This window comes from Hippocampus comes, unplaced genomic scaffold (assembly GCF_001891065.2).
Source record: "Hippocampus comes isolate QL1 unplaced genomic scaffold, H_comes_QL1_v1.1 scaffold17, whole genome shotgun sequence".
NCBI classification, from domain to species: Eukaryota; Metazoa; Chordata; class Actinopteri; order Syngnathiformes; family Syngnathidae; genus Hippocampus; species Hippocampus comes.
This window is the reverse complement of record NW_017805002.1, coordinates 3181458-3209438: the sequence shown is the minus strand read 5'-3', so window position 1 is coordinate 3209438 and position 27981 is coordinate 3181458. Positions and strand designations below refer to the sequence as shown.

The window sequence follows — 27981 nt, the reverse complement described above, 5'->3', positions numbered from 1 at the left end:
AGTGTGTAATGAATTTGTGTGCATATATATATATATATATATATATATATATATATATATATATATATTACTGCCGCCATGACTTGCGGCTGAGCACACACACGCAGGCCACGTTGATGCGTATGAGCCTCCACGCCACCAGGTTCTGAAAAGACGTCAACGCCCGCACAAACGTGTGTGAGTTGGTGCAGCGGGAGTTCCAGTGTCGGGCGTCGATGCCCAGGCAGCCCGAGTTGCCCACGTGTGAGCTGTGACACGTAGTCTCGAAGAAGTACTGTTTCTTGTTGACATTGTTAATGTTGACATCAGGCAGCACTGTCACCTCGTTGCCCGAAATGTCCGTGGCCTTGGTCTTGTTGCCCACCCACACGCTGACGCTCTCGCACACGGAGTACACGCCTCGGTGCTGGGACTGTCCCGCTCGCCGCCGGCTCCTGCGCTCGCCATGGGACCCGGTTGGCTCGGCATCGGGCGTCTGGGCACTGAACAGCACCCTGGGGGAGAGCCTGCGCCGCCTGCTGAAGAGTTTTGGGTCCACTCGAGGGGCGGCGGCGACAGCGCCTGAGTCCCGCCGCTGTGTGCTGGGGGCTGCAGCGCCCGAGTCCTCCCGAATGGAGGCCACAGCCTGGGCACTGAAGAAAAGCAACAGGACCAGCATAGACGACCTCATGGGCACACCGCCTGTGGGGAGCAGTTATGTATTCTTAGTAAAATCCACTCAAGAAAAATATAAAATGTTTCCACACCCCTGTTCAAATGCCTCTTTTTTGTGATATAAAAAAGACGACATTTATCATTTCAAAACTTTTGACACTTATAATGTGACCCAACAGGGGTGCACACAGTTTTTCGGCGTGTGAGCTATTTATAAATTTGTCAAGTCCAAATGATCTACCTACTTTATTTATCGATATATTTATTTATTTAAAAGCATACTTAGGATAATAGAGTCGCTTAATGGTGGAGCGGTTCACTCGCCTGACTTGTGAGCAAGATATCATTGTTTTTAAATCATGGCCCGAGCCAATTTGACACCCTATCCGAAATTGGTGAGCATTGATTTACATTTGCTTACAAAAGAAGTTGAGTTTTTAATCTTACCATTATTTAAATTAATAACCCCTCAAAAATATAAAATGGTAAACTCAATTTCCTGACTGTTTTGTTACCGTCAAAGAAATCACGAGTCACTTGCATTTGTGACATTTAAATGTGCAAACCAAAAGGAGCAACAGCTTTTCCTTCCACTTTTTCCTTTGCTCCCCTTTTTTTATGCTCTGTAATTTAAATAAGTAAAGTACATTTTTAATTCCTCTAATAGTCTTAGATTTACTCGTTTCATGTTTTCCTCATAACAAATGAGGCTGTTGCTGTTGTTTTCATTTTAGCTTAATGCTAAATCATTTATGTATTTCCAAGTTCTTATTGTCCTTTAGTGTGAAATATTTTGACTAGAAATACAATTTCTTAATTGTATTACTCTATCATGGAATCATTTTCTTTTCATAAAACATCTCCCACCATCATAAATTCAGAAACAAACAGCAAGTAAACCGGGCAATCAAAGGTTAATTCGACTGTAGGTGACGCACAGTGCGTAAACCGCAGCTCTGTCTGGGCAGAGACGCTGATTTGTAATTAATTTACATTGCTCCTCTTTTCTTACTTAATTGTTTATATTAATTTCAATTCACTCTTCTATCCTTTTGACTTAAAAATAAGAGTTAATAGTCATTGGGTTTTTTTTAATGTTGAAAGGGAATTTTCACCAGATTTTTAGCACCTCCAAGAGTTGACGGCACTGTTAGCATCTGCCTATCCCGCCAAATGGGCAAGACAGCCCAAGTTAAAGGATATTCTGGACAAGGATGCAAAAGAATTTTGTGGGCATTCAAATACACCATGGAACAAAATGAAGAGAGTCGTGATCCGGTGGAGAAAATATGGCACACCAGTGACACTCGCAAAATTCCGACATCTCTCCAATATTTATGAGACGACGACAACGAAAGTGGCCGCCAAGAGGCCGACAGCAACAGTGAAGGAGCTGTAAAAATTTCTGGCAAGTACCAGCTGTTTAGTACACGTGACAACAATCTCCTGTCTTCTTTGTATGTCTCAGCTATGAGATAAGGTAGCAAGACAGAAAACAAATTTATCTTACAAAGAAAACCAGTCAAGCACACGGGAAAATGTGCTATGATCTGATGCAAGCATAATTGAATGTTTTCTAAATTTATTCCAAAAAGTACATTTGGGGCACACACAACTCATCGCCAAAAGAACGGCATACTTACAGTGAAGTGGTCGCGGCATCAGGCTTTGGAGCTTTTTATTCTACTCTGGACTACTACTTAGGCAAAGTAAAGGTAAATTCCTAAGCTTTCCAAGGAGCAGTTACTATTAACACAAATCCCTCAGGCGTATGCTAGAAGACAAAAAAAATGTCTGTAAACGTTAGAGCAGGTGTACTTTATTTGGAGTTAATCCAAAGCACTTTTAATGGTGGCAGGTGTAAGCTAACTCTCACATAAGATTAGTTTGAATGCACGTGATTCTTTCTGAACGCAGCCACATCTATAACTTATCAAAGAGTGTGCGCCTGCAGCCATATTTTCTCCGTTTATTTCAATCCATCCGTGATCCAAACTGCTGATCCTCAAATAATATAAAAAAAAATTCAAATGGGTTGTATAAATTTTAGTTAAAAAAAAAAAAAATCAATGGTTTATCCTGATCTCATTCCCTTTTATTTCACAAAAAACTGGAAGTTGGACAGGGTTGGGGGGGGGGTCCCTCATATTAACATGCATGCATATGTCCTCCGTTTTTACAAGTAACTACTTCCATTGTCAACGTGGAAACAACAGAGTTATTTTCCTAAACTTTGTGACCCGTCAAATGGCTCCAGTGGCCTCTGGCTCTCTTAACATGTCAGAGTTTGTGCAAGTTTGAGTGGCTCTCAGTTAAATATTCTCATTTTTTACACCAAAGACAAGCAATCAGAGCCACCGCGACCGAGTGGGGCCAAACAGAAAAATCCTCTTCAAGTCAAGTTCCCATACAAGAAATTGGCCAAAATGGCAAACTCAACACAGATCCATATTGAAAGGATGCTTTTTTTCCAACCACTTTGTGGCACTACAGTAATTGAATGTGACTGAGGTATGCTTCATAACTTGGAATAATCATCTGCTAAACCAAAACGCAGCATAAATTTCATTCCCATTCAAATGCGTTGAATGACGGTGTTGACCCTCCATCAAAGTGTCATTTCTACTATTTGTAATTTTTTTTTCCTTCTGTTAGGACTGACAGGCAGCGAGGAAACGAGCAGGCATGTCGACACCCGTGACGGCGCCGTCGGCGGGCTCTTCTGTCACGCAGGTTTGTTACGCCATGTTTTGCCCCCGGGAAGGGGAGGGTGTGGGGGCTCGCCTTCGACGTAGATATTCAAACGGTTGGCAATTCCAATTAAACAAAAGCCCCTCACGTGATTCGAGGTGACACATGAGGAAGGTCTGGGGTCACGCTCGAGTGAATTAAACCAAAGTAAAGCGAAATGTCGGCTTTGTAATTTTCCTTACATACAAAAGAACTTTTTGGTCTTTATTTTGTGTCATGCAGGGTGCAATGAAGAACACATTGTGCAACACCTTTCCTCCATCAAAGGTATCAACAGATGTGGCACATGTGGCTTTGCGGCTAAAAATGCCTGATTTCAGGGGTGGGGAAAATAAGTTGATCAAGGCGACATATGATGTCAATGTTTACTTTTTAAGGGATTGTGTGGAATTAGTTGAGTCTCTAGTGGGCCTAATTAAACAACGGTTTGGTTATACAGTATGCCTATTTCTGAAAATGTGTCTGAGATTGGGCAGTGGGACTAAATTACATACCAAACCCCCCCAAAACAAAACACATCGAGTGCCCTTATTTGTGAGGCTGTGGAAAGATCCAGGCCCACTGAAACAGTAGGAGACTACACAGTGTCTTAAACAATCTAATGTAGAGGAGCTATTATGCAGAAAAAAAATCACATCTTTAACATTTGTGACACCCCTGCTATCATACAGAGGTGGACAGAGTGGCCAAAACTTGTTCAAATTAGTGTACTGCTAGAATAAAACATGAATAAGGTGAAAGTAGTCCTCCAAAAAATTACTAATAAGGACTCAGTGAAAAAAACTTATACAGTACTGAGAAATTGGTGACTAACTTCTGATTTATACTGTATCCGGCATGCAGTTGTCCAGAAAAGTGTCATATAAATCAGATGCTTTACGATTAATCATTATTATCATTGTTATTATTATTATTATTATTATTATTATTATTATTATTATTATCAGAGCATGAACATTAACTTGACAAAAATAAAAAACAGGAATGTGCAACTTTAGATATTGGCCAACAATATCACTTTAACGCTGACAATAATAAATAAGATTTTGTAAAATACAACATAAATAAAGGCAAATTAAGCCAAAAGAAATAATCTTAAATTAATTGTCTCAGTTTAAACCCATCACTACCAGGCTCTATTTGACTTATGAATGGAGTCGAACGTTACAAGTTGCTACGTTGGATTGTTCGAACAGTCATGTGACACAAGTCTGATGAACCAAACCGGAGCTCGGAAGCAAAATTAAATAGCTGTGGATAAAAATACTATTAGTGAGCGGAATGTCGAGCTGTTACGTGAAATTACTGTTTCTTCATAAAAAATATACTCAAGTAAAAGTAAAAAGTACTGTATGTTGCATTAAAAGTACTCTGATAAGTAGAATTTCTCCAAAAAGTTACTTATTAACAATTATAATGGAGTCACTTTAGCTTGTAACTCCCCAGCTCTGCTATCATGTCGATACCTACAAGGTAAGCAGAGCTGTATTGTCTTTTTTTTTGGATACACACGGAAGGGTGTTTTGGCTTCTCGGTGTGCATCCCGCTTAACCTTTTCAGAGTCCGCTGGGGAACGGTAGCGCCTCACTGTGGCACCTAGAGGATGCGAATGAAGCTGCGTGCTGCGCTCGGGGCTCCTGCCATGTGGACCCCGTCCAGCACACCTCGCCTCCTTGGCCCGCCTGCTGAGACATAAGGCAGAACATTTGTTTTAGTGCCCTCATAAAAATACTATAAACACATTGTTAGCATCGCGACTGGACTTTTACATTGTGAACATACCCAAGCCTCAAAAGCAGGTTAGCTTCTCTGCTTGCCTTAACATTATCAGAGGCGCGGTTTGTTCCATGAAATTGTTTTCATTTATTCCCAATTTTGTAGTTTCTCTTGGCTGTACTGTTTCCAATACTGTGAATTTTTATTTCATTTAAAAAATTTGTTTTATTATTTCTTTATGCGTGTATGTACGCCTCAACTCACTTTGGTGTACTTTCCTGGACATGAAGATGCCACCAAATGGTGCCAAAGCAATCAGTTTATTGCTTCGGCCTGAGCGCAAAACAGTGAATAGGCAAGTTCAATCGACTGCTGTCAGTGTCAGCTGAAGAGGATACATCAGTGAGTATTATGTATTAAAGCTTTTTTCAATGAAGACCTGCTTTTCAAGCAGCCAACCTCCAGCGATCGACCGGTTACCACACATGCATGCATTCACCATGCATGCACGCATGCCACATGATGAGCAACAGCCATAACGGACCCTAATATGAACGAAACAGAAAATGAAACCAGATACAAACCAAGACTGAGTTTGGGAAAAGGAAATAACTGTCTACCTTACCTGGAGACCTGAGACAGGGAGCTGGAGACGCACTTTTAGAGCGTGTTAAGAGCAGAAACATCACTATCGCAGCTCGTGTGTACCGTTTTAAAATGCTGCTACTGGTTCTCCAGATTCCTTTTCTTTGACAATGCTATTGGTGAATTAGAGATCAAAAAAACTTTGAATGAAAATAAACAGCTGGGTGACGTGTTTAATTTTGGCTTGAAAACAAAAGGGAAATGCCTTTCTTAACTTTAATGTCATATTAACTCCGGTAAATCCCCGATGAAGGCTCAATTTCCAAATACACGGCTTGCCACTGCTGCAAAGCCAGACGCCATGCATGTGCGTTTTCTCACATGTATGCCGTAGCGGCATAATGGATTTGGCATGGCACAAAGCACCGTCAGCTGATGGTCCATCACAATCATAATGCATCTTCCCTGTAGTTGTGTCATCGTGTCGTCTTGTCATAGGAGCAAGGCGGAATGTTTTCATTCGCCCGTCACACGACACCCGTTGACAGACCACAACAGTCGTTTGTCACGATCGTATGGCGTCTCGCCTCAGCGAGTGCAAAGTGAGACAAGCTGACGGGGGAATGTAAGCCACTGCGCTACCACCGAGTAAACAGACTGCAAATCTACATGACCATGAACAATGCGCCATGGCACAGGAAGTGTCCCATGCCTTATTGCGGTGCTTTGCATGGTCCTGAGGATTTGACTCCAAAACGAAGGCCTTTAGTAACGCCGTTATACTTAAAAGCTATTATTCCCAACACTGCTCAAAAGATTCATTCTTTTGAATGAAACATTCACGACCGACACAACATTACTTCCTGTTTGCTTTTGGGTAGAGTGTAATAGACCAATGAATGTGGTAGCAGAATCAGATTCCTCCTCTACTTTGCTGACTATTCAAAATGGGTCATCAAAGTCTAGACAAGACATTGAATGGAATAGTGTGGTTGGGGCATAGGTTGCAAAGCTGTGAGGTTCGTGTTGCTTTTGTGTGGGTTGCAGCGCACAAAAGCAATTAGACTGTTCCATTCGATGTCTTGTCTAGATTCTGATGACCCATTTTGAATAGTGGCACAACCACATGCCATACACGGTGGCATTTTTGCCATAGAAACAGAAAATGCAGCGGAAAAAAAAAACAATCAATGTAAACAAGTTTGGCAAACTTTGAGGGTGGCAATATGGCCGCCGGTGGCTTCCCTTTTCCCGACGGCGAGGATGTGGCAATGTTAGTTCCTTCATGGGTCATGAAAATCCTCGCTCCTCACAACATTGAACGTAACCTGCAAGGTGTTCTCACACCACCATATTAACGAGCGTTTCGATTGTCTTAAGCGCGCAATGAAGTGCGAGGATAGAACATCGACGATCTTAACAGCGTAAATAACTGAAATCGAGGGACATCTGCTGTATCATTTGCGGAAGGCTTGCACACCCTCGATGGTGACATATGAACCAGCTGGACCTTAAACGAAATAGTTACATTACATGTTTGTGTAATTTCTTGAAAATTTTTGTTATTTGAGTTTGAAAATGGCGGCCCGGTAGTCCAGTGGTTGGCATGTCGACTTCACAGTGCAGAGGTACCGGGTTCAATTCCAGCTCCGGCCTCCCTGTGTGGAGTTTGCATGTTCTCCCCGGGCCTGCGTGGGTTTTCTCCGGGTGCTCCGGTTTCCTCCCACGTTCCAAAAACATGCATGGCAGGCTGATTGAACACACTAAATTGTCCCTAGGTGTGAGCGTGAGCGCGCATGGTTGTTCGTCTCTGTGTTCCCTGCGATTGGCTGGCAACCGGTTCAGGGTGTCCCCCGCCTACTGCCCGATGACAGCTGGGATAGGCTCCAGCTCCCCCGGCGACCCTAGTGGGGATTAAGCGGTTCGGAAAATGGATGGATGGATAGTTTGAAAATACGTATTTTGCTGCATGTGTGTTATATTTGGCGCAGTACTTGAACCCAAAAAGACTTGATTACACCCACTCGTGGTTACCACATTGAACCAAACCTGCTTCTAAGGTTCGTGGTAATTAGGCTGCTATTTCTTGACCCGCAACCTTCTGATGACACTCTGTGACACTCTAAGCTCTGTGGCCACTTCCGTCTGAGAACGTGCTGGTGGAAGCATCACAATACCAAGGTATACCGTTGATCCATTTTTAGGTGTCATCTTGATGTGAACAGCATGATGAGGACGACTGTTTCAACACCGGCTCTAATTGAACCAGGACATTTATTGGCCGATTCAAGAGCCAAACGCCTGTTTGGAATTTTGCCGTGAAGGTCCCCGTTAGGGAACAGGAACTTGTGCAAAAAGTACTGAAGCATTTAACAATTGGACATGCGCATTCAAAAGCTTAGAGAAGGTCACATTAAGTTCACCTGTTAAGGTTTGAATGCATTTTAGGATCGTCCAGAAATTTCACATGAAAGCTAAATATCCCTAACTCTTTGAGAGTAGTCTATCTGCATTTAGGATCTATTTACAAGTCCTTCCAAATAGGCACTGGGGGTGATGGGGGCGGGGCAGACGCACTAGGGACAGATTGCGTTTGTCTTTGCATCTGCAAAGTTGTGAAGCGTAACAGTGTTGATATTTGACTTTAATTTAATCCCACTTGGGACATAAAGCACAAAGTGGACATTTGTGGTGAGAATAATTCTGACAAGCATTTGTGACACGTGTCAATGATGTGAGGTCATCTTGAGCAGACTCCTGCAACAAATGATGACATTGAGGAGTGATCGTCTAATGACCCTAAAACATTTCTACCTCCTCCTCGTCAGTCTCCTCCCTCCTCGATGGAATTTCTCATGAGAAGTGCTTGTATGTAAACAGAGGAGCAATGCTCTAGGAAGCTGCAATTAGACAAATGAAATGAGCTTACTGTTCATCCAACCAGGAAAAGGAAGTTGAATGGCACCCATGAGTACATTTATGGATGTCATTATCCATCCATTTTCCGTTCCGCTTTATCCTCACAAGGGTCGCGGGGGGTGCTGGAGCCTATCCCAGCCGTCTTCGGGTAGTAGGTGGGGGACACCCTGAACCGGTTGCCAGCCAATTGCAGGGCACACAGAGACGAACAACCATCCGCGCTGACACTCACACCGAGGGACAAATTAGAGCGTTCAATCAGCTTGCCAAGCATGATTTTGGAATCTGGGAGGAAACTGGAGTACCTGGAGAAAACCCACGCAGGCACGAGGAGAACATGCAAACTCCATACAGGGAGGCCGGAGCTGGAATTGAACCCGGTACCTCTGCACTGTGAGGTCAACGCGCTAACCACTGGACCACCGGGCCGCCCTGGATGTCATGATATGTACATGAAGTTGAATGGTTAATAAAGATAGTTTCTTTAACTGATGTTTCTTTTAAAGAACTTTTAATTCATGCTAATCTATTTGTAAAATAACTAGCTGCAATCATATGTCAATTTTCCGTCCAAATATGGTGTTGTGTTAAGCGTGCACTTTTTTAACAGCTACTCTGTAAAAAAAACCTTTATTCAACCCAAATGTGCCCCTGCGAGGGGAAGCAAAGGAAGCCTTTATTATGTGTTATTTGAGCTAATTTCCCAGTGAATTATAGTTTGTGAGGAATTTAGTGATATGTAAATCTTGTGTCCGCTACTTGTGTTGGCCTCTTTTATGATGGCGGAAGGTCGCTCATAGAAAACAGACGTCTGATGCGAAAACGACTTAGTGGTTTAGTAAAGAGAAATAAAACGTCCAGTCAGCAGTTGCTTCTCAACTCGGCGGGTTACAAGAATTCACAAGACTGGGCCGTGCACCAGCATTGAGCTCGGAGGCTAATGGAGTCATGGGTGACAGCGACAGTATCCAAAAAGAAACACCTTTCAGTTTGACGAAGGGCTGGAGTGATCAAATATTTTGGTACTCGGGTAGCCTACTGAAAATTCTATTGAATAATCGAGTTTTCTGAAAAAATAAAAATATACAGTCATGTAAATATCCATCCATCCATTTTCCGATCCACTTGTCCTCACAAATGTCGCAGGGGTTGCGGGAGCCTATCCCAGCTGTCTTCGGGAAGTAGGCAGGGGACACCCTGAACCGGTTGCCAGCTAATCGCAGGGCACACAGAGACGAACAACCATCCGTGCTCACACTCACACCTAGGGACAATTTAGAGCAGGCGGTGTCAAACATATGGCCCGCGGGCTGGAACCGGCTCCCAAGGAGGTTCGATCAGGCCCGCATGATCATTTAAAAGTGAAAAAATGCATAAAAGACACGGAATGAATATTTTTAATAAGGTGCAATTCATGGAGTATCTGCTCGGGGACACACTGTTTTGATCAGAGTAGAAGAAGTACAATCTTGTGCTTCCTTAGACCAAAACAAAGGAAAGACATATTATTTTGGTTATTTATAACAGAGTATGGTATAATTTTAATGGTCCAGCCCGCCTTACCGAGGCCGTATGTGGCCCTACAATGTGAAATGAGTTTGACACCCCTGATTTAGAGGGTTCAATCAGCCTGCCATGCATGTTTTTGGAATGTGGGAGGAAACCGGAGGAGTGAGGAAACCATTTACACATGTGCACATAAAATCTAAATTTAATCCCTGCCTACACCTTACAAACTAAGGAGATTGCTATGAAATGTGTAAAGAATAAAGTATTCACATGTCCTTGATAGCGTCTGCTGTGTTGGGTCTGTCTCAGTGACAGACTGAGACTGCTGTTGTCTTCTTCTCTGATCAAAACAATGTGTCTTCATGTTCATATCAACTTTATTGTCAAATGTGTTCTATGTGCAACATACAGCACAGATGAAATTTCCTCGGGAGCGAGAGGAGCTGCTGCGGGTGCCCGCGCTGCCATCAAAAGAACATTCACAGTACAGAGGTGCAGGGTTCGATTCCGGCTCCGGCCTTTCTTCCTTTCATAACTTTGCTGCTGTAAATTGTGAATTTCTCCATTGTGAGACAAATAGAAGTTTTCTTATTATTTCTGTGTGGAGTTTGCATGTTCTCCCTGTGCCTACGAGGATTTTCTGTGGGTACTCCGGTTTCCTCCCACATTCCAAAAACATGCATGGGAGGTTCATGGAATGCTTTAAATTGTTCTTGGGTGTGAGTGTGAGGGCGGATGGTTGTTTGTCTCTGTGTGCCCTGCGATTGGCTGGCAACCGGTTCAGGGTGTCCCTTGCCTCCTGCCCAAAGACAGCTGGGATAGGCTCCAGCACCCTTGTGACCTTTGTGAGGATAAGCGGATTAGAAAATGAATGGATGGATGGATGGTTGTCTTTTATGTTTTCATAAACTCAGATTTGTTCGATCTGCAACATAGACCGTGACAATAAAGACTTTGTGTTCTATTTTGTGGTTGTGTCTGTGGCCTCAAAACATAGTTGGGTTGTCAAAATAAGACGTGCAAGTCTGTGTTCACATGGACACGCATGCCCTGTCATACAGCAAATGTCTCATTAAACGAGATATTATGCTTTGATGGTTTTGCCGACACTTGGATAAAGGGAGCAATAATTACATAACACGTCATTGATGCTAACTTTTTCTGCCACCACCCTAGAATGACAATGGGTGGAGTGTCTAAACTCCACCAAAGACCCTCAAAAAAAAAAAAATCCCCATTCGGCTCAGCACCAAAAATTTCAAAGTTGCACATTTTAACAATAAATATCACAGATCTCCACCAAGGCCACATCTCATTGAAATGGGTTCTTTCATAGACTGGCCTGTCAGTCATCTACCATTCGTAAATATATCCTCAAGACAGAAATCCTCATTGTCATTCTCGCTGTCAGTCCGTTTATATATTCCTCCCTTGACCTCTGCCATCCATCCATCCATCCATGTGTCCTTTTATCAGCCATCATCCATCCATGAAATTTTCTCATCCATCATTCTTAAATCAAATTTCCTATCTATCCATCCCATCCCTCCAACCCCTGAGATACCTGTAAATATATTTACGACAGACAGACCTGCTGTCATTTTAGATGTTTATGTATATGTGCAGTCACTTTTGCTCTATGGAGAAAACATGCAATCGATTGTCCTGCAGCACTACGAAGGCTTTAAACCTCAAGTAAAAATCACCTCATATTGCCAGTAGCCACTCTAGAGCAGTTATCCTTAATCACTTGAACCGCTCCTATCCGCCATAATGAGTGTGAATCCTTTAATTAACGTCAAATGGTCCACGGTGAGGTCATCATGAGAGGCAACTTGAATAACTTTTTGCAGGTAGTCGGGGATCAAAGTCAGGTTCAGTTTGTTGCTCTGGCAACCGTGTTGTCTTTTACTTCCCAAGGCGATTTTTTTTTTTCTCATGAGCCACGTTATTTATTCCCTGCACCAAGGAGATAAGGGTTTTTGTCCTCAAAGTTTATGCATGACTTCCCCTTCCTAGTTTTTATTAAATCACTTTATGGGTTTTCCCATGACGTTTTGGTGGGAATATATTCATTTGCAGAGCTGCCAACTGTTACCGATTGTCCATATTTTGTTACAGAAATCACTGAACGCTACATCCTTACACCTGTTACATTGAATGCTATTGTCACGTTACAAGGTGGTGGTGGTGGATCCCAAAAAGCAGGCAGGAGGGAGGAGCAGGGTGTACTTGACCAATTGTATTCAAACATAGAGAAAACTAAATCCAAAACAAACAAAGTCCAAAGTATCAAACAAAAAACATGACTGAAGGCAAAACATAACAATGACCTAAACATGATTGAAACAAACATGACAGCAGCCAACAAACAGCAACAATCAAACATGACAGTAGCCAAAAGCAACAAACAATGACCCAACAGTGAGTAGTCAGCCGGGAGTCCTTTTATAGCCACTAATTACCTAACGACCAACAGGTGTGCAGCTGCAGGGAAAAGCCCCACAGTGCCACCTGTTGGTCACAAACCAAAACATGACAGCTATGGATATTAAAAGAAAACAATCATGTGTTTACATTGCTCTAAAAGTTGAAAATGACCAAAAATATTTAGATATTAGATCATTGTGATGCATGTTTGACACTACTTCAGCCAGCGGCTCCAGTGATGTACTGGTAAGACGTCACTGCTCACTCACTGCTAGTGGGAACTAGTTGATGAGTCCAATGTTAGCCGCAAGCTAACATCTTGAGGCTTATCCCAATCACTGCAATTTATATCAGCGGCAAGGAACACGGGCAGTGATACAAAGTGAAGCTTAATCACAAGATTATTCATGTCCAATAATGCGCAGGCAACAATTGCGGGCTAACGACAACTTTATTTATCATAGAATAATAAATGCCACGAGACTACAGTGTGTCGTTACTGTCACAATACTTGATGGAATATGTCAAACAGCCATGAGTTGATGAAGCCGAGTTAATGTTCAGTGATATTTTTAATCATTTGATTTTGTTTTTATATCCTTGAAAATATGTCTTCTCATGAAAATGTCGAGTGGCACTAAAAAGAGGGATTGTTGCCATTATTTAAAAAATGAAATGTGTGCTTGTCCGTGTGTGTGTGTGCAATGTGCATCGTTTGAGTGTGACCGCAGCGCAATGAAAATTGAATTTATTTTAAGACTTTTCTCACATGTTGACTAGTGGTGCCAACACGCAGGGTGCGGATGGCGGCCGACATGCGCTGAAACCTGTTGATTAATGGTGGGGTTTAGAAGTACAAGTGGTATTAGTACTTGGTATCGATATCGGTGACTACTCAAGAGTTTAGTACGTGTACCGGAAAAAAAAAAAAAAAAGTGGTATCGAACATCCCTAATAGACAAGACTGGTAAGCGCATCCACCTCACAGTACAGAGGTCTGGGTTTTGAATCCAAGCCCCAGCCTTCCTGTATGGAGTTTGCATGTTCTCCCCCGTGCCTGCGTGGGTTTTCTTACAGGTACTCAGGTTTTCTCTCACATTCCAAAAATGTGCATGGTCGGTTAGTTGGACATTCTGTTGTGCCTCGGTGGGATGGATGCTTCTATTGTGGCACTCCAAAAAAAAAAAAAAAAAAAAAGTAACAAAAATAATCTGACAAATCCACCAATGCACGCACACAAAGAAAACAGGACAAACCCCAAGCAAAGCTACGAAAACTGGACCGCAAACTGCAGCTCTGGTCAGGGCCGACATTCATACATGTTTGTGAAAATGTGTTTTGGATGATTAAGATTTTGATTATGTGGGAATCAAAGTTGTTACACCAGCAGACCAACGTATGATTAATTTGAGGTTTGGTGGTTTTTCTTTTAAAATAACCAAAAAATGACATCATGGATTTTTGTTTTTTAACCCCAGCATGAATAATGAAGGTTCCTCCATGGGTGGGCGTGTGTGTTAGTGATTTGTGAAAACAATCTCTCTTTGTGACTGTTGTTATACCAGGAAAAATAATAACATTTACTTATTTTTTTTAAACCCTTTCTTTAGCCCCATCACTCATATGTCTATTGTAGTGGTGTGAAAAAGTCAAAATCCAAACCAAGATGAGCCTGTGTGAAAAAGTGAAAAAGCCCCCTCAACTTAATTGGAACCAGCGGAGGTCTTTCACCCGGAGGTGAACTGATTTGCATTTGCGAGCAAACACCCAATCACAGTGATCGTCATTTTGCATACCGCAATGGATGGCACATTGATTCAGATCAGATCTAAAAAACAACATGTCCTTCAGATTTATTAACACGGCTTTTTGACTTGGGTTTGTTCCTGCTTGTATTTTGATGATGCGTTTGCATTTTATTTCATGAAATCACGACAGTGATTGTTCTCACAAACAATGGCTTCTCAGCCATCTGCTTATCATTGTGCGAAAATAATGAAAGAATTCAATGCAGAGTTTTTTTTGTTTTTTTTCTAACTGAACAGGTTTAAGTTGCGTGACCTTTACGGGCAAGTGTCCTGCTTATGATAATTCCCTTATTTTTGCTGTTTAAGTTTTGTCTTGAATTCCATTTTAATATGTTACGGGACTCAGTAGCTAATAATATTATGTGAAATACTATTCCAGTAGAGTCGCTGATGGTGTAGTGGTACACTCGTCTGACTTGTGAGTGGGCAGTGTGGGGTCGGTTTCCACTCAGTGACGCTGCGGATGTGGGAGTGAATGTTTATTGGTCTATATATGTGCCCTGCAACTGACTGCCGACCAGTTCAGGGTGTCGTCTGCCTTCCACCCGAAGTCAGCCGGCATGGACTCCAGCACCCCTGCGACCCTGTTTAGGATAAAGCGGTGTTCAAAATGGCATAGGGAGAACATGCAAACTCCTCAAAGGAAGGCCGGAGCCGGAATCGAACTCTGCACCTCTGCACTGTGAGGCCGACACGATAACCAGTCGACCACTGGGCCGCTTTTGTCTCAAATATGTAAAGTATAAATACAGTGGTACCTCTACTTATAATTAAATTAATTTGTTCTGGAAGAAATTTCTGAACTAGAACATTTTGTAAGTAGAGACGCGTTTTACATATAAATTCCCTAATCCGTTCCAAGCCGCCCGAAAATTCAGACATAAATGTTTTCTAAAGCATAAAAAAAATGCATCAAAATATGTAACAAATACATGTTACAATTAGATTATTACACAATAAATGACAGTTGTGCATAATGTAAAAAACTAAGAATAAAGAATATAAATGATGGTCATTTAAATTTAACTGCATCCTCATCGTATTTTGCTGTATTCAGTTCATGTTCTCTCTCAGAAGTGGTTTTCGCCTGGCATTTTGTAAAGAACTGATCCCAGGACGTTTGCTTTTGTCGCCTTTCACAATCCTTCGAAAATGTCCAAGGCAAACAGCATAGTGAGCGATCGCCCGACTGGTGAACACTTAATTCTAGGTGATTCACATTGGCATAAAACTATAGGAACGTCTCATGGCCGGAGGAGCGAATGACAAGGACGCTACATAGACGCATATCGATCTATCTACACACATAGGTACATTCGGTAGAGGTCCGTCTTAGCCAATCGGATGCCAGGAAGATGCTTGGTAGTAGCCAATGGCAGAGCAGCTAGAAGTCTGTTGAGTTTCGGAAACCAAACTGTATTTTTACCTTTCTTATCTTGAAATTTCTTTCGTAACAAGAGGCAATTTTTTTCCTGTTGAGGCGTTTCGTAACTTGAAAATTTCGTATGAAGAGACATTCGTAAGTAGAGGTACCACTGAACTGTTTTTATACCCACATACACGAAAATTCCTAAGGGGAGCAAATCCGAGATTGGGGTTTGCACCTTTCACAGGGGAGTTCTGGTCCCTATAAACCAATTACAGTATTGTGTATGTTATTATGAGTACCGGTAATGTATTTTATTATGGCAGCTTCATCATCATCGTTGTTCTGGAACATAAATGACAGAGAGGGGGTTTACTGTAGTTGTGTTGTCGAGTATCGCTTAATGGATTAATGCAACCAATTTGCATCAAAACACAACTTCAACTTAAATATCATTCCTCCATTGTCCCTCGCTTCTATAAAGGCCGGTCTAATCCTTTGCAGCACTGACAATTAGCTCCTAACGCTCCATCCAAACTTAGCGCCAGCTGTGATGTCCAGAAGATCTAAAGGTAACATCTGGACGAGCGTGGCATTAGACTTTTTTTTTTCTCCGCCGTGTAACACAATATACGCGCTTGCACAACTGTGAGTGTAACTTGTGTGATTTACAATCTGCAAAGTTCTCGTAAGAAGAATCGACACTTCCTGTTCAACACACACGCACGCACACACACACACACACACACACACACACACACACACACACACACACACACACACACACACACACACACACACACACAAACGTGTATGAAAATCTATTAAAATGCACGTTGTCAGGGCTAAGTTAAACCAGCTCTCAAAGGAATGTTCCATACAGCCACAACAGCTTTTTTTTTTTTTTTAAAAACCAGTTGACGTGAAATATAATGAGTGTCAATGACAAACACGTGAGGCACAGTTTGACTCGGTCAATAAACGCAACATGGCAGATTTCCTCCATTATAAGGAAGACGGTTGCGTCACCTAAACTGAACTGCACAAGAGCATGCTTGGGAATCCAAACCAATCCCATCCAACGTTTCTTTGATTGCAGTGGCCCGCTCAGTCACTGGAAAGCACAGCGACTTCCGTTGCCAGCAAAAATATCGACGGAAAAGTTATAATTTCACTCTTGTCGCAAGGAATTAATTTGCTCTTTACGTCATTCTTTCCACCATCGGCCATCATGGAAGCAGGTCCGTCGCCTTTTGTACCTCGCGGCCCACACTGTGTGCCGTGCTGCAAACACAATAAATCACGGAATGTGTTTAAGAAGCGGCTTGTCTGAGGGAAAACAAGTGTAGAGCAGATCTTTCTTTTATAGCTTTGCGTGTCTCCCGGTGAGATTTGTGAGGATTCGCAGGTCGAATAGGGTGCCTTTGCATGTTGCGTTTTAGTGTTTTTGATGCTCTCTTAACAATAGCAGGCAGGAGATATTCTTGAAAATAGAGCACCGGGCATTTTTGTGTTTTTAGTACCTCCGTTAAGGTAGATGAGCTTTGGCTTTGCAATCAGGCCGCATTAAAAGTTCAGCTGGTTTTCCTTTTTTAGAGGTCTGGGTGGTGTTGTTGTTTCTCAAAATCTTTCAACGCAATTCCAGTAGTTGGACCAAACTCAGTCACAGAACTGATTAATCAGCAATTAATGAATAGGTTAATATCTTGGTAACCTCGAATGTTTTCAGGGCTGACTTTCTTTTCACTTTTTCTTTGGCTGAACAGTAAAACATTCTCAGACATTTTTTTCCGTTTTACTGGTCCAGTGATTAGCGCGTCGACCTCACAGTGCAGAGGTCGTGGCTTCGATCCCGGCTCCGTCCTTCCTGTGTGGAGTTTGCATGTTCTGTTTGTTGCCTGTGTGGGTTTTCTCCGGGTACTCTGATTTCCTGCCACATTCCAAAAACATGCATTGCAGGCTGATTGAACACTCCAAATTGTCCCTAGGTGTGAGTGTGAGGGCGGATGGTTGTTCGTCTCTGTGTGCCCTGCGATTGGCTGGCAACCGGTTCAGGGTATCCCCAGCCTACTGCCCGAAGACAGCTGGGATAGGCTCCAGCACCCCCCGCGACCCATGTGAGGATAAAGCGGATTGGAAAATGGATGGATGGATGAATGGAGATTAAAATGTTTATCCATTCATCCATCCATTTTCTAATCCGCTTATACTCAGGAGGGTCGTGGGCGTACAGGAGCCTATCCCAGCCGTCTGCAGGCAGGGGGCAGGGGACACCCTGAACTGGTTGCCAGGGCGGACATAGATAAACTACCATATCCACTCACATTTTAATATATAGCTTTACAACATGTAATATATAGTTTTACAAAAAATAAAGCACATTATAATTTGTTGATGAATGTGTCAATTATAATTTACTTGCATTCCAAGACAGAAAAATTCAAGTATGCTATGATTCATTGATAACTTGTGAAATTGGGCCCAGAAAGGTGACCTCACTTTGCGACACTTCATTCCTTTTTAAAATGATTAAACTTGACAATTCACTGTAATTGAAACAGTCTGCATTAAAATGCTTCACGGTGTTAATTGTCACTAAATATTGTCAATTTTTTCGGGTGTATTTTTTACAAAATACTTGTTTGTAAAACTGTAATTCATCTCACATGACTCAGGATTGTCATAAGGCCGCAACAGTATGATTGAACGTTCACTCAAATCGAAATAGTCTGGTTGCTGGATAGTTCCTACTCTTTGTTTTTTTTAATGACAGATGATCAAATATATTTATTCTCCATTGTACTGTAAGTGTGGATGATCTGGCATGAGGAAATTATTTTGGTTGGCTCTTAGTTCAAAAAGTACGCATGTTTTAAATGATCAAGCCAGACTTCAGGGCTGTTGTGATTCGTGAGTCACACGATTTAATGAGCTGGTGCGTGTGTTTTGTGGGTGTGGTCTCTGCAGCTCATCCTTAATATCATTGTACTCAGTCTTCACTTGTGTTTGATTTGGCTTCCTTAATAGCCAAAAATAAGTACAATGGTATGTGAGGGGGAGGTGGAATCCAATCGAAAGGTTCCCGCAGCGGAGTATTGAATTTTCAAGCGGCAGCTGCGTGTGTTGCGTACATGGGAATTGCCTTCGTGGGGAGAACGCTCGAGGCCACGAGAGACGACGGGACATGCCTGCGTAGAGGCTTCCATGCTTGCTGTTGTGAACACACACTAAGGCTGGATATATCAGGTTGGATGTCAGCGAGGAAGGGGCAAACACAGGGGTGCCCATTACGTCGATCGCGATCGACCAGTAGATCAAGGACTGCTCCCAAGTCGATCGGAGGGGTGGAGAGGGAAAAAAACAACATTTGCGTCTGTGCATGTTAGTAATATATTTTTTTGTGTTAATGCACACTGCATTCAAATCATTCTATCAGTCTCACTTTCACAAAAAGTATTTAAAAAATAAAATAAAATAAAGCAGGTAATCTTTTAACCTACGGTGACGTGTGACTGCGCCACCGGAAGTTGTTAGCGCTCAGCAGTCTGCAGTTGCAGCTTGTGATCAGAGTTGTTGCGCTATATCTTTTATCGTTATTATTATTCTCATTCAGAGTTTGTTTTGTACAATTCACCGAGGGGACGGGCAAAGAATGGGAATCTGGAGGGCCGAGAGAAGCATTTTAAAATGGCACGTGTGAGCTACGATCGTTAACAGGTTGCCGAAGTGCGTCGCATGCCTCAACGTCAGGCTGTTGCTCATCATGGCATGTGTGTGTGTACGTGTGTGCGTGCATATGTGCGCATGCGCGGTAACGGCTCGATCGCGGGGGGTTGGTTGATCGAAAAGTAGGTCATCGGTCAAAAAAGTTTGGGCACCCCAGGGCTCACACAACCTCTTGTCTTTCGGGGGTAATTGTCCTCTGTCAAGCCGTGATGCTCATGAACGGCCGTTGGGGAAATGAACATATTTTCCCGAAATTCCAGAAGTCCACCCCATCACTGGTTGTTGATATTTTTGAATATTCAGTTGTATTCCGTTGAATGCAAAAAAAAGTTGTCTTGAACTATCAAATCATTTTCATTTTCTTTATGTGGCCCATGTAATATCCATGATAAAACATGAAAAACGTTTCATGTCACAGGCCACGCCAAATGGCAAATTATCTTTTAATGGACACAAAATTCTGAAATTAACTTCAATCAAAGCAACACAAGAAACCTCTTGAATCATTTGAACAAGTGGCACCCAAGTGATCAAGCGGAAAGCATGAAAATGCCAGCAGAGTTTGCACAGCCTGCCCGTGTCAACATGAGCACTTTAGTCGCTAATTAACTAGCCGGCAGCCACGGGATGAAAGCAGCAATCAATCACGTCATCTTTTGATCAGTCACATTTGCAAGTGCTAATGATGCTAACGCCATATGTAGGATCATAACTTAAAAATGATTCTGTTTACATTATAAGGCATAGTTATTGTTCCTGATTGGTCCATTTCTTAATAGTTCACTGTGTTCTTTTACTTTATTCTACATTTGTTGTAAAGTAGAACAACACTGTTTAAAATTCATGAAAAAAATGTATATTAATCTGTAATCATCATTGTCAGTACCAGTGCTTTAGAACTGGCAAATTAAAAGCAAGTTAAAAAATTGGATCCTGGTCCGCAAACAGCATGAACTCGTCCCAACTGGTCCGTGACACAAAAAAGGTTGGAGACCACAGTCATGCACTGGCTGGGTGTCTCAGTCTGATAAATACACAACCTGTCATGTGCCACCACAGCTGTCTGATGTGTGTCGCACGTGTATAATAAAAATGTTGACTTGAATTGACGTGTCTCTGATGTTTGTGCGCGGGGCGCTACTGAGCAGCGACCCATCGAAACACATCATCCATTCAAATGATTTGAAAATGGAAGATGCCATTTCCTGTCTTTTGAGGATCAATACATCCGCATGTGGACATCTCTTTCGTCATCCGTGTCATTTTCATGAATGCAAATGAAGACAGAATAATTGACGACTGAACGTCATTCGTCAATGAGTTGCCGCCGTCACCGCTTGTCATGCATGCTGCTGTTTTTTTTAAAATTGGAAAATATTACCTCACATCAGCAGGTAGCCTTTAATCTTACTTTCTTACACTTTAGCAAGTGCGGTGATGTTACTGACTGGAGAAAAAAGATGCGTATTACATCGAAATCTTTAGGGACAAAAATCGCAAGTAGATTAATTTCCGAAATCTCTCTCTCTCTCTCTCTCTCTCTCTCTCTCTCGCTCTCTCTCTCTCTCTCTCTCTCTCTCTCTCTCTCTCTCTCTCTCTCTCTCTCTCTCTCTCTCTCTCCCTCCAATTCCCAGTCTTCACAACATATTTTGTACTTTTACAAGATCTTTCAGGAGCTTCTGCACACTGGATTGTTAACCATTGCGGAAACATGTAATTACCGATGCTGTTAATTTAGGGCAGCTGTTCCGTAAACATTGCATTGACTGGTGGTCTCATCTGTTGAAACCAAAACATTTTTTTTTTTAAGTGAGTCTGCACTTGGTAATCAAAACAAAGCATCGGTGGTTGAGTTTGTCTTTCTGTCAGTAGTGAGTCTTAAAACATGTTTTCATTGCTTGCTAAGCATTGCTTTTTTTTTTTTTTTTTTTTTTTTTACGGGGTGTGCAATGCAAAATGTGTCGTTATGTTAAACAGTCAAAATTGTCATGAAGTGATGAGACACGGAATTTTTTTTTCAAACACATGCTTATGCAACACCACCAGCTCATGAACTAAACCAGACTGCACATTTGAGTGTACTGTTGAACATATTAACAATATTCAACAAGTGGCATCTTTTAGTTCCATTCTATAGTTAAGAAGTTTAGGATGGATTCGAAAGTGCCATACAATCTTCAATTACCGTATGGACATCAGATTAAAACAATGAAGCAAATCATCTAATCCAGGGGTGGCCAACCAGTCAGAGACTATGAGCCAATTTTTTTACCGTGTGGTACTGCAAAGAGCCACATCATACACATGGACACACACACACACACACACACACACACACACACACACACACACACACACACACACACACACACACACAAAGAGAGACACACACCAACATGAAAACGACACAAATTGACTCTTCCGGTACTAAGACCACAGGCCAGTCATTTTCAACAATGCATATTGTGTGCACTGTCTCACGCACAAAAACTCTCAGTTCCACCAAGTCCACAAACAAACATATAAGAATGTTTTTCTCTTACAATGCATGTTGCTTAGCGCCTTAGTACGGGGACTTCTGGCATTCCTTCTCTTGAACAATCCTCTTCAAATCTGGCTTGTATTACGTTGTTGCCACTCAAAGCAGGCACTGTCTGCAGGAGAGCTTCAGCGGTTACTTACTACTTGGGTCAGCTTGCCACACAGGGCAGGGGTGGCCAAACGTTTTGACCGAATATCGACTTTTGAAGCGACCATCCTCCCGCGATTGAGCCGATCGTGCACATGCACGCATATACACAAGTATGCACACACACACACACACACACACGGGCGCCCGATCATGCACATGCGCGTATATGTACGCACGCACGCCACGATGAGCAACAGCCGGAACGGCCCCTCACATGAACGAAACCGAAACACACAGACACACAAATCTTTTTTTTCTTCTCCCATTTCCTCCTCCCAACACTTGCGGTCAACTTGGGACCAGTCCGCTATTACAGCCCTGCCTTAAAATCAGAGAAACGCTGACTAGCTTAGCGCTTAGCGCCGTTGTTTTGCGCATGAGTGGTGACTTCAAGGTCAAAATTCAGTTGTCCTCTGACTGGTTGCCCTGTATGTCAATCAAGTAACCGGATTGATGATAGGCTGACATCTTAAGTTCTGCTGCACTTAGCGCCGTTGTTTGAATGGCAGCGCCACCGCCAAGGCGTTTTCGACCGTCATGTGAAAGCCCAGGAGCCGCATTGAACCAGCCAAAGATCCGCATGCGGCTCACGAGCCGCAGGTTGGCCACCGCTGCTCTAATCGATGTGTGCTAACACAGAAGATGTTTGTACTTTGTCCCTTATAAAGGTGCACATTTTCTCTCTCTTGCTGAATCCGAGGTGTAGTTTGTGGTCTCACAGTAAAAACAATGGCCTGAAATGACACTAAACCCAACGGCAGCCCTCAGAGTGCCAACCCAAGAAAAATCAGTTGGACCAGCTGCGGATCAACTTGGATTTTTTTTTTTCCGCCCAAATATCTTCAACCTCATTCTGCCTCCAGCCAACATCGTGCTTGAAAGCATTAGAAATAGTCCCAGTGTCTAAACAGTGAGCTCGCACATGTCTGATGAGTAAAGGCCCAAGTCACGTTGCCTTTTTTTTCTTGCCAAGTCTTTGGAGAGACATGAGAAGCGTCCTTCCAAGCAGTGAGTTTACCTGTAGGCATGTTCCGCAATGTGTGGGCCAGAAGATGCCGAGCATACAAGCTCAGGTTCAAGGATAAAGAAATTGACAGTTTGTCTTTCAATGGAATGCTGTTCGCCTGTGTGTCTCGGCAAGGACTCATTATCGATTGCTCCTCGGGGATCAGTAATCATCTCAAATGATGATGCATTCAGTTGTCCATTACTTTGTTATGGACTTCAGGGAAACCAAACAAGAGTTGACTCAATGCGAATGAAAAAGACCGACAATGTTTTTGGGACTGTCAAAGGCTGTTATTTGGGGCGTTATCACCACAGGCTCTTTAACATCAAGGGATTCTAACACCATAACCCATTTTCAACAAAGTGTGTTGACATACTGCTGAACACAGTCACGAAAAAAAAGTAAACTTTTGTGTGTGTGTGTGTGTGTGTGTGTGTGTGTGTGTGTGTGTGTGTGTGTGTGTGTGTGTGAGAGATGCTGTTGGACTGGTAGGAATGCTACTGAAGTCACCCAAGAGTTTGGACTGTTGTTGTTTGAATTTAATGTTTAAACCAGAAAATTCTGGGAAGACATGAAACTGTTGCTTTGGAGAAAAAGTCAAAAGATGATTGATAAACTGGAGCAAAAACTTTTGTACAATTTTTTGAATGTAGACAAATGAGCAATGACAAAAGCTGCAATGACATTAGAGAGCTCTTATTTACTTAATAACATTGTGATTTGCCAATCGAGCCAAACACAACTAACAAAATAAAGAATGTTTGATATGACATTTTTTTCAGCCCGATACCAATACAAGTACTGACTGGTTGAGTACTCACCGATACCAAGCACCGATACCCCTAGTACTTTTGATAGATACAATTTGATTTAACAAATGAGAAAAAATTTGAATGAAGATCTTTCTTTTGATGGAGGTGATGGTTTGCCGATGTGTCCAACTGCTCCAGTATAGCGCCACCTCCTGACAAGGAGGACTTACTTGATGTCAGATTTTATATTTGCGTGAAGTAACGGTAGCTGGTATCAGCAGTCTGCATGAGTACTTGACACCTTAAAATAAGGCCAGTATGGGCCTGATACCTGATATCGGTACTGGCCCATCCCTGAACATAAGCATCTCGATTGGTATGTAAACTATTCTTCTTCTCCACCAAAGCACTTTTCAGTTTCTGACTATCAAATTTTCTTTGCAAGAAGAGTAATTATGGTCAGAAAACCAATGCATTACCGTATTGGCCCGAATATAAGACGGTGTTTTTTGCATTGAAATAAGACTGAAAAAGTGGGGGTCGTCTTATATTCGGGGTCTAGACATTATACCTATTCACGATGCTAGATGGCGCCAGATATCATTGAAGCGAATGCTGAACTTGACTCCCCAGGCCAAAGTGAACCCCTGCCACGAAGAAGAAAACTAAAAATAGCGGTAAGAAGGAAAAGAGAAGAAAATAATAGAAGAGATAACAGAAAATGGAGAAACATAGCGACAATCTGGAGAAAAGTGGGTCGAAGATCGGCCAGGTTAACCGGCAGATGAGGAGAAGTTATGATTTAATTTACATTTCAAAAACCAGAAGCCATTCATTTACGAATGTGATTGCACTTCAGATTTGAATGAGGCAAAATAACATGCTTTTTCTCTGAAATATATTGTTATAATCATTTGTTTCAGATGTACTGTAATTATTTTCTGTATAAAAATTTATTTGGTGTTCAAAACGTCTTTTTTCAAACTTGAGTCTTGAAAAAGAGGGGGTCGTCTTACAATCAAGGCCGTCTCATATTCGGGCCAATACGGTACCTCGAAGACTCTGATCTTTCTAAATTTGTCACATAAAATGAATATAGATCTTTTTAAAAATACAGACCCATCTATGGCCCTCGATCCACATTCAAACCTGTCATATGGGCCAACTGTTGTAATCAAATGACATTAAAATAGAAAAGATAAAATATTAAGAGCATTACGTATTTCTTGTGCTTGAGAAAGAGAAAAGGTGGTCAAACTATGATCAAATGCAGCATTTTTTAGATTAGATTAGATTAGATATCCTTTATTTGTCCCACACTGGGACAAATAAATTTTAATTGGATTATGGACAAAACACAGGTGGAATGGTGGGAACCGATTCGCACGTCCGCCTCCCAGTGCAGAAGTGCAGGGTTCGATTCCGGCAAAATACATGCATAGGTGCAAAAGACATGCACTTCTTATATTTAATTTGTCATTATACTTTTGTCAGTGCATATACAAAAGATCCAGCCTTGAACAACAAAGGGTGTGAACAATCCAAAAAATAACCATTTGTTATGAGTCCTCCCCAATGCAAAGGGCTTTTGTGCACAAACATTCCCATTCAAGGATGGCATAAAACTGATTAACAGCAAACCAACATTTAGTGCACAGTCATTTTGTGCATATTTTCACAAAAATCATCTCACTCAAAACTGTAATGAGGTACTATGTGGGTCATGTATGTAATTCCAATTAGGCCTAACAAATTAGGCCTACTCATGTTGCATTATACGGCAGTATAGGATCTGGAGCAATTGCAACTAAGCTATGTCTGCCATCTAGTGGTTAATGGTGATAGTACAACTTTTAGTGTGCTATAGCGTGGAACCCCACTATTCCTGGGAGATAGGGACCAACTGGCCCATGAACATTGAAAATCCACGTATAAGTGATGGCCATTGAAATGCATTGGGAAAATAAATGTCAAACCAAGATATTCTTCAAATAACGCTGATAAACCAAATAGCCCAAAGCAAAAACAATGCCGGTTGGCCACTGACCCCTGCATATTGGGCGACTTAGCATTATGACTCCTTTTGATGTGAAATGTGTGAGCCTGCATCGCCACCTGAGGCTCCTCATACAGTATGCTGTACCTTATCTTGTTTTAATCCAAAAGATAAGTCAGTTAAGGATGACGCAGGTTGCTACAGAAAGAAGACCTGGCTGAGAATAATGATGAGAAAATGGGGATATATGGAAAGGTGGGTCTCACTCCCATTCATTTGTATGTAACCAGTGCGGTACATATGCTGCTCGCATGCTGCATATTTTGCAGGTAATTTGTACATACGAAATTATAAATATGTATAAGTATTCTTGTAAAACACAATGTGTGTACTGTATCCAAAGTATATAAACTCTACTTCTATATCTTGGTGGCACATGGTGAGCGAAGTGTCTCTCTAGCTTATAACGTGGAAATGGATTTTTCGACCTGTGTGAAAGCTACCATGCATTAAATTGGCTCTAATTTGTGACATCGTCACAACTGCAGTTCTAATTTGGAATCACCCCAAAAGCAGTGGCCAAGATTTGGCAATGCAGGACCCCGCAAACTGCGCAAGCGTTGAGTGGAGTTTCGCCACATTGCTCAATGTGCGACGGGCCTAAGAGGTATAGGTTAAGGTTAAGGTTAGAACTTTATGAATACCACTTGACACCATTATTTCACTAGTAAATCAGTGCATTAACATCTTCAAGGATGTCTCAACAGCTCTGCAGGCAACGGTGCTTCTAACTCAAAATCTGCCAGTCACTTAAAAGACACTTGACCCCTCAACCAATCCGTTTGTGACCAAAGCTTCACGAATACTTTACAGTTTCTCCTCCAGCGGAACAAATTGAGGACAAATGGAGTCACAACCAAGGCGAAAGTCTTCCTGACACTCTCCACCTCTTTCATTGATCGACAAAAAAAGCAAAAAAAGAGACAGCTTTGTTTGTCTGTAACATTTTCTTGCCAAAATGTCTTTCAAGTTCCTCGCTGTCCCACCCTGATTGGTTTTTCCATCACTCCTCAGTATTTTAAACTGCCGTTTGTCTCCTGACAAAACTTGGAAAATAGTCTTTGTGGAACAATGAACAGTAATACCATCTGCAGGAGTTCATGCTTTACTGCACCCAGAGGAAGGTGATGTATGCATGCAAACTATGAAACAATATAAAGGTTTTTCACGGGGACCAAAAAAAAAAAAGCCCGGGGAATGGTTTTTGAGGAAAACGATTAACTCTGAGCAAATCTTCTCCTGAAGACACATCCAAATAGTAGCAAGTCTTCTCCGGTATAATCACCTGCTATTATGACAAGAACGCAATCATTCATTTACTGTGCTCTTTGGCATAATTTGAGAAAATTGCCCTGCAGCTACCTCCTTGTTTCCACGCCAACATACCACACAAACGCAGGAACTCTGCAGGATTTTTTTTCTTTCTTTTTTTTTTTTGTACCTCCAGAGAAGAGGTGTGCAGCCACGATGTAACCTGATGATCCCCGCAGCTATGCTCCAGCAGTAGTCCCGCAGGTGATGGAGGTTCCCCTCTGAAGCTGACCTACAACACGCTCAGCCCTCAGAAAATGTCTCAGTAGTACAGTAGTCATTGAAGCCCCCCACCAGGTTGTGTTTATCACCTAACACGGAGGGAGGAAATGTAAAAACTGTGCAAATGAAACCTGAGAAAGTTGCCTCAGTTGGACAGCGTTGCACCTAAAAAGCGGGAATAAAGCTCCATTCTTTTACGCCTAAAAACTTGTTCAAACGACTTTTGTTGCGTTGCAATTTTCTGTAATTCCAAGGATTTTAAAGAGAAATAGTGGTCTACCTCTGAAAAAGCTTGGCTTCTTGCTGCTCCAGAGGATTATTGAAATATATTCCAGGTCGCGTCCAAAGGATGCCCAGGAGGAGACGAGCACATTCTTTGTCATTTGTCCCAAACGTCGCTCTCGGAAACACTGCACTTGTTGGAAACTTGTTGTGATAGTGAGCAAGTACGGTAGTTGGAATAGTGAGCAAGTAC

At 42.1% G+C, this 27981-nt stretch overlaps 1 protein-coding gene across 2 annotated transcripts; it reads right to left on the bottom strand.

Moving 5' to 3' along the window:
* Positions 1-48: 48 nt before the first annotated feature.
* Positions 49-27969, bottom strand: ngfb (nerve growth factor b (beta polypeptide)). Of its 2 annotated transcripts, none has more exons than XM_019856016.1 (3): positions 27787-27969; positions 4958-5090; positions 49-681 (listed from the first exon to the last, which is right to left on the bottom strand). In XM_019856016.1, the coding sequence occupies exon 3, from the start codon at positions 668-670 to the stop codon at positions 68-70; it is 603 nt and encodes a 200-aa protein (XP_019711575.1). In that variant the 5' UTR covers positions 671-681; positions 4958-5090; positions 27787-27969; the 3' UTR covers positions 49-67. The 2 variants fall into 2 exon arrangements, with proteins under 2 accessions (XP_019711575.1, XP_019711584.1); XM_019856025.1 differs by having other exon boundaries at positions 4958-5087.
* Positions 27970-27981: the final 12 nt, after the last annotated feature.